Below are 13,453 nucleotides of genomic sequence, written 5' to 3'. Positions count from 1 at the left end.
TATATATATATGTATATCTACCTATCTTATTTGCACACGCACACACAGAGACACACACACAGAGACACACATACACACACACACACACACACACACACACACCTGAAAGTGTATAATAATGTTAACTATGATGTAATAGGGTTCACCATTGATGTTGGATTGACAGGAGAATGTAGAAGAAAGAAACTTTATCTTCATGTCAACTATTTTTAGTTATAGAATAATGAACAGTAAATGTAGGTAGTGGTAGTGGTGGTGTTTAAGAAGACAGTCTTTAGCAGTGTTGAAAGATGAGTTACACTACTAAGAGATCCACATTTTGGTATAGTGTGTGTGTGTGTGCATTAGTTGGTGCATTTGAGTGTATGTTAATTAAGAAAATATCAATATTTGCTAAAATATTTCTTGTTCTTAACCATGAAATATTCTGAAGGAAGAATTTAGTAAGAATTAGTCTCTTTCAGTTGTCAGCTCAATGTAATATATATTTGATATTTCCCTTGAGTTTTGGACATCTTGTAAAACTAAAAGTCTACTTTCAGATATTCAAACAAAGGCTGTAGCAAAAGGAGATGACCTTATAATCAATGGTCACAAGATGTGGATAACAAATGGTTGCCAAGCAGACTGGATGTGTTTGTTAGCCAATACATCTGATGGACCTTCTCACAAGAACAAGAGTCTCATTTGTATGCCAATGAACTTACCAGGTGAAATTCCACTTCACTTTTTGCTTATTTCTCTTGATTTTTTTTGTTTTTGTATTTTCCAAAATTTTCAAATGGAAGCTACTGCTAAATATAAATTCTTTCTACTATTGGCACAAGGCCTAAAATTTTGGGAAAGGAGCTACTTGATTCTGGTACTCTACTGGTACTTATTTTATCAATTCTGAAAGGATGAAACGCAAAGTCAGTCTTGATAGAATTTTAACTTTGAACGTAAAGCCAGAGGAAATGCTGCATAGCATTTTGTCTTGTGTGCTCATGATTCTGCCAGATTACTGCCTTAATAATAATAATAAAAAAAATAATAATAATAATAATAACAATAAGATAACTCGAATGTGGAATCTAAAAACAGAAACAATTCCTATCATAGTAGGTGCCTTAGGTATAATAAAAAAATATTCAGACAAATACATAACAAAAATACCAGGACTTACAAATATATATAACATACAGAAAATTGCACTACTGGGTACTGCACACATTCTACGCAAAACACTTTCAATACAGTAAACATAAGAGCACCACAGCAAACCACAGCACATACCCAAGGCGCACAGAGCTGCGCTCGGTAGTGAAGTGAAAGCACGTTATAAAAATAAAACTACTGAACAATAATAATAATAATAATAATAATAATGAAAAAAGGCATCGGAGGGGTGATGCATACTCTGCGCACAGATAATTTTTTTGCAAATTATGGTGTGGCTTACAATGTGTTGCTTACCCATGCTTTTTAACTGAACTTGTAAATAAATGAAACGCTCAAATCCATCAGTGTACACATGCATGCTTGCACACACACACACACAGGATTGCATATCTATACATTTATGTATGTATGCACATGTCTATGCGTATAGGTACACCTTGATCTATACATATGCAGACAAGGGTTGATTCATATGAAAAAGAAAGTGAACAAAATGATATGACCACTTGCTTATCGGGAAATTTGTAAGTTTGATTTTTGTCACCTTAATAATAATAATAATAATAATAATAATAATAACAATAATTTGGCGTTAAGAAAGGCATCCAGCCATAGAAACCATACCAAATCAGACTGGAATCTGGTGCAGCTCCTCAGCTTCCCAGCACTGGTCAAACCGTCCAACCTATTCCAGCATCATGATGATGATGGATCCTTTTTGGTATAGGCACAAGTTCTGAAATTCTTGGGGAGAGGGTTAGTCGAATACATCGACCCCAGTGATCTACCTGGTACCTATTTTATCAACCTAGAAAGTATGAAAAGTACAGTCAACCTTGACAGAATTTGAATAAACACAATAAACACACTTGCCCAAGGTGCCACATAGTAGGACTGAGCCAGAAACAATGTGGTTAGGAGACAAACTTCTGAACCACATACAGATGTCGCTTTTTTCAGAGTGTTACGGAATGGATTAGAATTTGTTTTGTATCTAATTGCTGTTATGGCCCTGATTAGTCCTGATCGAGTAGTCCTAGTGTCAAAGGTATTTGTCATGACTATCCCATCTTTATTTTTTTTTAGGTAAGCGTAAGGCAAATCGGACTACATTATCCTCAGTATCTACTTTTTTTAAGTGGTAGGATACAGTTTGAGGAATATTTGACTACTTTTCTTGCAAGTAGAGTTAGATTCGCATTCAAACGAAATACGTATACAAAAAAAAAAAAAAATTGCTGTAAAGTAACTAAGGGAGAATACTCTTGACTTTGCCAAATAGAGTTATCTTTCTTGGAGACTTCCGTACATTGTACGTTGTAAGTACAACTGCGACGAGTGTCTGAGTTTGTTTTTGACTTGTTGAAGGCAGTTTCACGTGACTTACACTGCCAATGCCATTCAGTAAGGCATTAACGCTATACCATCATATTCATCTTATAAATGCGTAGTTTTGTATCTAAATAACGAGAGATGGAGGACGGTGGTAACAAAAGGGTGAAAGATTTTCAGATGGCATACCAGCCGTGACTATGTTATGTTCTTTTTATCTAGTTTGTTATTTGTAGAACTCAGTTATCCAATATAGTCATCCAATTTTAATACGTTAGATATAAGTTTGAAGGAGATTTGGCTGCTATTTCTAGCAGATCAAGAGACTGCAAGGAAGGTGAGGTAGAGAGAGAAGTACTCTTTGCACCGAAACTAGATAAACGTGATATCAGTGCAAGCATAGGCAACCTTTTTCGGGAAGTACGCCGCTTGAGACATGGCTCATCATTGGGCGGGCTGCGCTGTGCTACTAAAAGGAAATTGAGGCAATTTTTCGTTGGCGTGGTATTAAAGAAGTCCTGCAGGCCGCACTTTGCCCATAATTTTATTAGAAAGAGGCTATACTAAAGGGAGTTAATCTCAACTAAGGTAGAGAAACAAAAGCAATGATAATTGATAATTATAATTTTAGGTGTTCATGTGACCAAAAAGATCAACAAAATTGGAATGAAGTCTTCAGATACAGGTCAGATCTTCATGGAAGATGTCAGGGTTCCCAAGCGCTACATTATTGGAGAGGAAGGCAAAGGATTCTTGTATCAGATGTTACAATTCCAAGAAGAGAGAATGTGGGGTGCTGCAGGAAGTGAGTTTTGCATTCTTTGTTTATTTTCTAAAACTTTTCTTTCATAATTTTTTTTTTATAATGTCTTAAGGGGGAGAATATTTCACATTTTAAGGGACAAGTTTATTGCTTTCAGTTTCTGAAGATTCAGTTTTTTTTTCAGTTTCTTGCAACAATCCCTGCAGCAAAACCAACCTTGAATTGGTTCTCTGTGTCTTACATTACTGTTAAGGATGTGAATTGGTCAACAAAGCCTAGTTCATGAAGACATTTGCTGACATGGTTCTCCTGTGACATTTCTATCTAGAACTACTTTCTGTGAAACTTGTTTTCAGGTGCCCAAAGAAGGAATAACTTGAATTTTGATATTGGTTTCAAATTTTGGTACAAAGGCCAGCAAGCTCGCAGAGCATGGATAAGTCGATTACTTCGACCCCAGTGCTCAATTGGTACTTATTTTATCGACCCTGAAATGATGACTGGCAAAGTCGACCTCGGTGGAATTTGAACTTGGAACACAAAGACAAATGCCCAACATGCTAACAATCCTGCTACCTTGTCGCTGTCTTGAACTTTGATCTTAACAAAGTTATGAGAGTAACAGTGTTTAACCCATTAGTGTTTAGACTGGCCAAAACTTGTGGAAAATTACTCTCCTTTATTTGTTTGAACCAGCCAAATCTAACCATATCTGATTCCTCTATGAAATCACTAAAACAATAAACAAACCATATTATTGAATTCTCGTGGCTTTGAGATAATGCGAGATAAAGTCTTTCCTGCCTTTATTCAAGTAAAAATATTACTTATTCAAGTAAAAAGTTTTGAGACTTCTTTGTTTTTTCAACAATTGAAGAGAAGTGTATATCTTTGTTTTTTATGATATGGCAGCAGGAAGTAGTGATTCTGACTTCAAAGGTTTTACTCTTGGTGATGTACAAAATATAATCAGAAACAACAGTGATTTGTCTTTGGACGAATCATATTGACATTTATGAATCTTCGTTGGACAAGGAAGATTTTGATAATGAAAGTGATAAAAATGAAAGTGATGAAAATGATATTGCAAACATTATGGTAACATGATTGAAGATTGCTACATCAATCACAGTTCCCGATTTCACAGGAAAGACTAGTCCACAATACAGTCTACCTCGTGGTACTCAACCACTGGACTGTTTATTTTTATTTTTACCATAAAGTGTTTTTGAAACTGTTGTGAAGGAAACAAATATGCTCAACACATAATTTCTATTTGTGGAAGACCTGATCCACTATGGCAGCCAACTGATACTGCAGAAATGTGAGCTATTTTTTACTATATACATTATGTTTGGTATCAAGTAGCTTCCTCAACTGTGGAACTACTGGAATCCTGATATAAGGTATGGTGATCTCTATATCTCCAGCATTATGTCTAACTATAGTTAATTCATATATTGTTTATGTAAAAACCCACAAGGCACCTCTGCCACCAAAAGACTACAACCATTTGAAATTTTGGATTGACACCGCATCTCAGTTACATGAGGGTTTTTCTTCCAGAAAACACAGAACTGGGAGAAAAACAAAATTAACTGAGATGTCAACAGAGAAAATATTGACTTCTATAAAGTGGAAAAAATCAATGGAGGAAAAAAGTCTGCAGATTGTGTTCGCTGCAAAAAAGGAAAACTGTGAAAGAATATCAGGTTGAGACCTCATATATGTGTTCGTTTTGCAAAGTGCCCTTGTGTTAAGGGTGCTATGGACAGTTTCATGATAGAAATATGGCACAACTATATTTTGTTGTTTAATAGTAATACTATCATATATTCCTTTCATTTTATTACAAATAATATGTGAAAGTGAGAAATAAATATTAATTTTCAGCATGTTACACACCTATATTCACCTTTGCCTCACCTGTTAATGAGCTTTTTTATTAGAGGCTTTCTGTTATGTATAGTGATTAGTAAATGGTATTGTGATTAGTAAATGGTATAGGGATTAGTAAAAGAATTTTGTACTTTATTTTCAATGTAAATGTTTGAATCAAATATAGAGAAGGAATAAGATCTTGTACCAATTATACCTGTATTTCAATTAATTCAAATTAATGTACTGCATCTTGAAAAGTGGCAAAATTGTTGGCGGTTAACATCTGGGATAATTTTAGCAATAAATCAAGCAGGTAAGATGCATTAAGAATTTCAATTTTAGTGTTTATCCATAATGTTATTGCTTTTACACCTCTTAACTAAATTTACCTGCCCATAAAAGTCAAATTTAATCAAGCAAGATCAGTTAAAATTACATAACTATAATCTACTGGTATATAAGTATATAAGCACCAACTGATAAAATTTCAAATCTTTACTTAAAAAATTAACAAAGTTTCAAGCAAGTATTGTGGACACCTCTATTGAAACTGAATAATTCAAAATAACGTGAAAAAATAAGCATTACATTTTGACAGATTAATCTGAACACTAAAGGGTTAAATTAGTATTAATATTCTATTAATGAATAAAACATTAAAAAGTTATTAAAAACAATTATATGGTGAGGAACTCTAAACTTATATATTTTTGTGTCAGTGGCACGTAAAAAGCATCATTTAAGCGTGGTCGATGCCAGTGCTGCCTGATTGGCTCCTGTGCCAGTGGCATGTAAAAAACACCCACTACACTCTCAAAGTGGTTGGCTTTAAGAAGGGCATCCAGCTGTAGAAACTTTGCCAGATTAGATTAGAGTCTGGTGCAGCCTCCTGGCTTGCCAGTCCTCAGTCAAACTGTCCAACCCATGTCAACATGAAAAGCGGGCATTAAATGATGATAATGAGGAGGAGGAGGGGGAGGACGTATCTGAATTATGAACATAGTTAAAGCTGTCAACCAGTGGTTCTGAAATGGGATCCATATGGCTCCTGAGGGTCCGTATAAGATTTTTAGTGGGTCTGTATAACAAAATAGTAAATTGGAGATCCACAATGGTATTTTAAGGGCCCCAGAAAAAAAATTTGCTTTACATGTGTGTATCAGTATATATTGCAAGAAGCAGGTTTCTTTCTCTAACATTTTACTTAGTTCATCCTACACAAGTGAATGTTTGAAAAAAACAAAATAGGAAATTTGAAGGAAGTATCTATAAAACTAGTTTTTAAACATCGAATGGCTATGGGAGTCCACCAGAAAAAAATAGTAATCAAAAGGATCTATAGATAAAAAATGGTTGAGAACCCCTGATCTAGTGGTTCCCAACCAAGGTCCACATGACCCTTGGTGGGGGCCATATAAGATTTTGTTAAATTTTATGCGCAATAAATTGGTTATATGTCCACAATACTTTAATAATTTAACAATTTTAACAAAATATGTTAACAATTTTTATAGAAGTCCTAATAATATTTAATTCTAAAAATATAATAGGATTTTTTAAAGATCAAACGATTATGGGGGTTCACCCAAGTAAAATGGAATCCTGATATAAGGTATGGTGATCTCTATATCTCCAGCATTATGTCTAACTATAGTTAATTCATATATTGTTTATGTAAAAACCCACAAGGTACCTCTGCCACCAAAAGACTATGACCATTTGAAATTTTGCGTTGACACCACATCTCAGTTACATGAGAGCTTTTCTTACAGAAAGCACAGAATTGGGAGAAAAACAAAATCAACTGAAATGGATGTCAACAGATAAAATATTGACTTCCATAAAGTGGAAAAAATAAACTGTTTGCTCTCGCTGTAAACAGTTTAAGGAGTTATAATGTACCAATGTTTAATTGTTGTCTTCCAGAGTTGAGTTAACATACTGTTTGTTTTCTTTTTTTCTTTTGCTTTATGTCTGCAGTGATTAGGCCTCTGGAGAAAATAATTAAGCAAACTATTGAGTATACAGCTGGTCGGAAAATCTTTGATAAGTCTGTTCTTGACCACCAAGTGGTACACTTTAGACTTGCTGAGCTGGCGACAGAAATGGAATTTTACAAAGCACTCTTTCATAAATGTGTTGGTAAGTATCCCAGGTGTGAGTTGAGATAGGTGCAGTGCTGTCTCACTTGTAATGTTATCTTTGTGATAATATTTTGGTATTTATTGTAGATAGTTCTTCAAAAAACAGATTTTGGGCAACTTTTTTTTTTTTTGTTCTTCTTCAAAAAGACTTAACTGAAGTTAAGAAGAGGACCTGAAGGGGAATTAACAGATCTCATTGCCTATAATGTGGTTGGTGATGGAATGTGATGGCTGGGCATAGATATTTGGGTGCTGACGATTTGGGTGCAGTTGATTGGGCATTCAACCTGTTTTGGTGATGGTACATTTTGGCACTGGAGGTAAACACTCACACACACACATGTAAATGCACATGCAGAAATATACATATATAGAGAGTGAGTGAATGTGTGAGTGAGTGTGTGTGTGTGTGAGAGAGAGAGGGGGAGAAAGAGACAGGCAGACAAAACCAGAGAAAGGTTGAGACAGACAGATAGAATCAGAGAAAGATATTAACACATACATGCAAACATAACTAGATTCTCACACATATAAGTAGAGAAAGAGAGAGTGAGGGAGCAGGAAAAACAAGAAAAACATTATAACGTCTAATGTCAAATAAGTCAGCATCAAATCACTGATGTCATATCAGTGGCATCAAAATGGCTGTATCAAAACATTTCATACCTGGCTGGAACAAATCAATAGATTAAGTTTTTCCATTGATGCAACAGTTTTGTATGTTTGGTCTTTTGTTGATTTTCTACTTTGTTTTTCTTGTTTTTTTTCCCCATTTTTGCATATTAGTAGAATGCTTTATTTGTTGAAGCAATTGCTGTTCATAGCTGGATGTTCTTCCTGCTTAAAACTAGACAAACATGAGCAAGCACTATTAAGTGTCATAACACAAGACACATCACATTCGTAATTTTTGTACCTTCAGTCCTGTTAGAATTTTTCATTTTTAGTCCATCATCATCATCATCATTATCATCATCATCATCATTTAGCATCCATTTTCCATGCTGGCATGGGTTGGACAGTTTGACAGGAGCTGGCCAGCTGAAGAGCTGCCCAGGTTTCATGTCTGTTTTGGCATGGTTTCTACAGTTGGATGACCTTCCTAATGCCGACTGCTTTACAGAGTGTACTGGGTGCTTTTTATGCAGCACCAGCATGGGGTGTTTACGCGACACCAGTACGGAGGCTTTTTATGTGGCACCAGCACCCATGAGCCTGCAAGATTAGGACTGAGCACCCATTATAAAGCATAAAATTTCTTTAGAATTATTCACTTTCACCTAACATGACACACTAAAATAGATCATTTATGAAATTCTGTATCTCTAAGAAATAAACAATTTTCAACTCATTGCATATGCAAAATGTCGACAATTACATTTCACCATCTTATAATTTTCCATTTTAACCCATTTTGAAGCATGTTGTAAAGTGGAAAAATTTCTTCACGATTATTGATTGCCACTCACCAAAACATGTTTGAAAGATTATTTGGATCTAAATTTGAGTGGTAGATGTAACCTATCACCTGATTTTATTACACCCATCGAACCTTTGTGTGCTTTCAGTAGTACCTTCTCTGTTGAAAGTATGCTCTATCGTCCCAGGATAAATCAGTACATTGACATGCTACTTCAACGTACATTGAATCATGGTCTAGTCTTCCCTTTCCTACCATTAATATCAGAAGTTCTGAAAAGGTCTTGGGTACTGCTGTTTTTCCCATGACCACCATCATCATCATTTAACGTCTACTTTCCATGCTGGCATGGGTTAGATGGTTTGATTGGAACTGTAAACTGGAGGGCTGCACTAGGCTCCAGTCTGATTTGGCATGGTTTCTACAGCTAGATGCCCTTCATAATGAACAACCACTCCGAGAATGTAATGGGTGCTTTTTATGTGCCACCAGCATGGGTGCCATTTACATGACACTGGCAATGGCTACAACTATGATTTCACTTTACTTGACAAGTCTTCTCAAGCACAGCATATTGCCAATGTTCTCAGTCACTTGTCATCACCCTGTGAGGTCCAACATTTGTAGATAATGTTACTGGCCATGACCAAGCCATTAAAACAAAAAAATGATTGTAATAAGGTTTGAACTTGTGTCTTTGTAGTCAGTAGTCCAGCACTCTAACTTCACAGATATTGCACCTCATTAAATAAAACTTTTTAATGTAGGCATAAAGCCAAAACTTTTGGTGAGGTGATATGTAGTGAATTAAATCAACTTCATTACTTTACTGGTATTTATTTTATTGATACTTCCCAACCACATGGTTCTGGGTTCAGTCCCACTGCATGGTACCTCGGTCAATTATCTTCTACTATAGCCTCAGGCTGAACAAAGACTTAGTGAGTGGATTTGGTTGATGGAAACCGAAAGAAGCCCATCGTATATATATATATATATATATAATATATGTATGTATGTATGTATTTGTATGTCTGTTTGTCCCCCTCCCGCCATCGCTTGACAACTGATGTTGGTGTGTTTATGTCCCCGTAACTTAGCAGTTCGGCAAAAAAGGACCGATAAAATAAGTATTAGGCTTTCAAAGAATAAGTCCTGGGATCGATTTGTTTGACTAAAGGTTGTGCTCCAGTATGACCGCAATCAAATGACTGAAACAAGTAAAAGAAATAAAAAAGAAAAAATATATGGATGCAATAAGGGTATAATAATAAATTATGTAAAAGATAAAAGACCAAGAGATAACTGAATACAAATATAAATCACAGATATGCTGCAGTGCTGTTCCCTCTCATTATGACTGTGTAACATGATTTTTGTTGTTGGGTGGCTGCTGTTATTTCCTATTTGCTTACCCCTGTAAAATATGAAAACTGGCTATTATTTTCTTCAGACTTTGCTTTGATGAAAGGAATAGTAGTAATTGGCTTTGGTTTCTAGGTGGAAGCAAATAGGAAAATAACACTTAGTGAACGGTGACAAAATAAATAAATAAATAGATAAATAATAAAAAAATGAAAAAAAAAAAAAATTTTGTTACTCAGTGTTCACAAAAGTTTTGTTATTGTTTTAGTCTTTTTCGTGTTTCAGTCATTTGACTGGCCATGCTGGAGCACTGCCTTGAACAAAATTTTTCCTGTGATGAAAGTATGTACTACCACATGCCGCCACTGCTGCCGCCAGAAAGATATCTAATGTCTTCTATGGCATGGTCTTTACAGCTGGATACTCTTCCTAATGCCAACTGCTTTACAAGGTGTACTGGGGTGCTTTGTTTCATGGCACCAACACTAATGAGGTTGTCATGTAACTCACAAAAACAAAACCCCATTTGACTGAGTGGGTTTACAGTAAAGGTGACTGAGTGGGTTTACAGTGCTTCAACTCAATCACCTTATAACCTTTAACCTGGGTGAATTTTACTACAGAATATTTTACTAAATAGTTTATTTAATTATTCCTCTCTCTCTCTCTCTCATCCTTTTTTTTCTTCTTTTTTCAGGTTTGTACATAGCTGGAAATGACGTTACCAAGTATGCTTCAATGTGCAAGCTAAAAGGAGGTCGTCTCGCTCGTGAGGTGTCTGACTCCTGCTTACAGTACTGGGGTGGCATGGGCTTTACAGACGAGGTGTTTGTAAGCCGTTGCTATAGGTAAGTTGTGCTTTAAAAAAGGACAAAAACCTTCCTCTGAGAATTATTTCTTTCTTTATGATGATTGTTAAATGATTGCCAGTATGCATTTTGTTTTTATATAGGCGCAGGAGTGGCTGTGTGGTAAGTAGCTTGCTTACCAGCCACATGGTTCCGGGTTCATTCCCACTGCGTGGCATCTTGGGCAAGTGTCTTCTACTATAGCCTCGGGCTGACCAAAGCCTTGTGAGTGGATTTGGTAGACGGAAACTGAAAGAAGCCTGTCGTATATATGTATATATATATATATATATATGTATGTGTGTGTATATGTTTGTGTGTCTGTGTTTGTCCTCCCCAACATCGCTTGACAACCAATGGTGGTGTGTTTATGTCCCCGTAACTAAGCGGTTTGGCAAAAGAAACCAATAGAATAAGTACTAGGCTTACAAAGAATAAGTCCTGGGGTTGATTTACTCGACTAAAGGCGGTGCCCCAGCATGGCTGCAGTCAAATGACTGAAACAAGTAAAAGAGTAAAAGAGAGAGAAAGAGAATATGGTTTGGTCAGAAGAGAGAAGGTAGCGCCATGTTCATATTCAGGGCTTCAAAAACTGGTATGAGAAAGGAAAGAAGAAATAATGATTCAAAGGTTACCCTTAGACTTGACATATTCCCACTGAAACTCTGAACATGAACTCTATGCCTCAACAATGAATGGTGGCTACAGCTAGGACATCCATACTATTTGATATGCTTGCTCTCCCAGTAGGGCATTTGTCAAATTTGCATTCTTGAAGTGGTTGGCATTAAGAAGGGCATCAAACTGTAGAAACCATGCTAAATCAGATTGGAACCTGGTCCAGCTCCCAAGCTTACCACTTTTTAGTCAAACTGTTTAATCCATGCCAGCATGGAAAACGAACGTTAAATGATGAAGATGATGACTATGATGATGATGTTTGGGCTGCAGGCAGAAAGAGTTACTTTGCCTGCTGGAATGTTATGGCTGACTGTTGGATGTGGTCAACATTCATGAGAGATGTGGTGAACTCATTGGTCAGAGCTGGCTCAATCCACTCCAGGTGAATGCCACCGCAAGTGGCAGTCTAGACTGGAGCCCTGACCTGAATGATTTCCACAAAATGGACTCCTTTAGAAGCACTCAAGGACCAAATGTGACACAATCTCTGAAGAAAAAGAACATCATCATCATTTAATGTCCATTTTCTATGCTGGCATGGGTTGGACAGTTTGACTGGAGCTGGCCAGCTGAAGAGCTGCCCAGGTTAATATTGTCTATTTTGGCATGGTTTCTATGGCTGGATGCCCTTCCTAAAGACTACTACTTTACAGAGTGTACTGGGTGCTTTTTATGTGGTACTTATATGAGTGCTTTATATGAGGAAGCAGCACAAGTGTTTTATATGTCACACTAGCTTTGGTGCCTTATATGTGACACAGGTACTGGTGTTTTATAAGTGGCACCATCATGGGTCCTTTATACGTGGTAATGACATGGGTACCTTTATGTGACACCAGCACAGGTACCTTTACGTGACTCTAGCACGAATGCTTTTATGTGGCACCAGCACAGATACTCTTACATGGCACCAGCATGAACGCATTCTATGTGACACCGGCATGAGTGTGTTTGTATGTGACACAAGCTCAGGTGTTTTTCTACATATCCATATAAAAGGCCCCTTCACAGTTTCTGTCACTTGGATTCCATTCTCAAGGCTATAACAGAAACCACGTGGTTAATGTACTGCATTGTGGGATGAAAATGAGAGCCATGTGATTGCAAAGCAGACTTCTTAACCAGATGCCCTTATCTATATATTAAGCATAAGATCTTTCTCTAATGAGGCAAACTAATTTCTCTCCAATCTGATTTATGTCTGTATCTTTTATCCTTTGTTTCAGTCGTTAGACTGTGGCCATACTGGGGCACTGCCTTGAAGAATTTTAGTCAACTGAATTGATCCCGTAGCCATTCCTTTTAAGCTTGGTACTTATTCTGTTGGTCTGTTTTGCTGAACTGTTAAGTTCCAGAGTTGTAAAGAACCCAATTCCAGTTGTCAAGTTGTGGTCAGGGAACAAACACAAGCAGAAAGACACACACACACACATGACAGGCTTCATTCAGTTTCTGTCTACCAAATCCACACATAAGGTCTTGGTCAGTTCAAAGCTATAGTAGAAGACACTACCCCAAGGTGTCATGCTATGGAATTGAACCTGGAACCATGTGGTTGGGAAGCCAACTTACAACACAGCCACAATTGTGCATATACTCTTTTCTCTTTACTCTTTTACTTGTTTCAGTCATTTGACTGTGGCCATGCTGGAGCACTGCCTTTAGTCGAGCAAATCGACCCCAGGACTTATTCTTTGGATGCCTAGTACTTATTCTATCGGTCTCTTTTGCTGAACCGCTAAGTTACGGGAACGTAAACACACCAGCATCGGTTGTGAAGCGATGTTGGGGGGACAAACACAAACACACACGCATACATATATATATATATATATATATATATATATATATATATATA

General features: G+C 36.6%; 1 protein-coding gene across 1 annotated transcript in view; it reads left to right on the top strand.

The window, feature by feature from the left end:
• The window catches only part of LOC106875227 (probable acyl-CoA dehydrogenase 6), a 34,934-nt gene that overhangs the window by 16,754 nt on the left and 4,727 nt on the right, over positions 1 to 13,453 (top strand). The window contains exons 5-8 of the mRNA XM_052968728.1: positions 543 to 710; positions 3,125 to 3,298; positions 7,118 to 7,279; positions 10,764 to 10,914. Of these exons, the coding sequence (XP_052824688.1) occupies positions 543 to 710; positions 3,125 to 3,298; positions 7,118 to 7,279; positions 10,764 to 10,914 (655 nt within the window). The remainder of the gene's footprint in view (positions 1 to 542; positions 711 to 3,124; positions 3,299 to 7,117; positions 7,280 to 10,763; positions 10,915 to 13,453) is intronic.

The sequence above is a fragment of the Octopus bimaculoides genome, chromosome 6, assembly GCF_001194135.2.
Source record: "Octopus bimaculoides isolate UCB-OBI-ISO-001 chromosome 6, ASM119413v2, whole genome shotgun sequence".
Classification (NCBI taxonomy): Eukaryota; Metazoa; Mollusca; class Cephalopoda; order Octopoda; family Octopodidae; genus Octopus; species Octopus bimaculoides.
The sequence above is the reverse complement of the archived record's forward strand: the minus strand, read 5'-3'. Positions and strand labels throughout refer to the sequence as shown.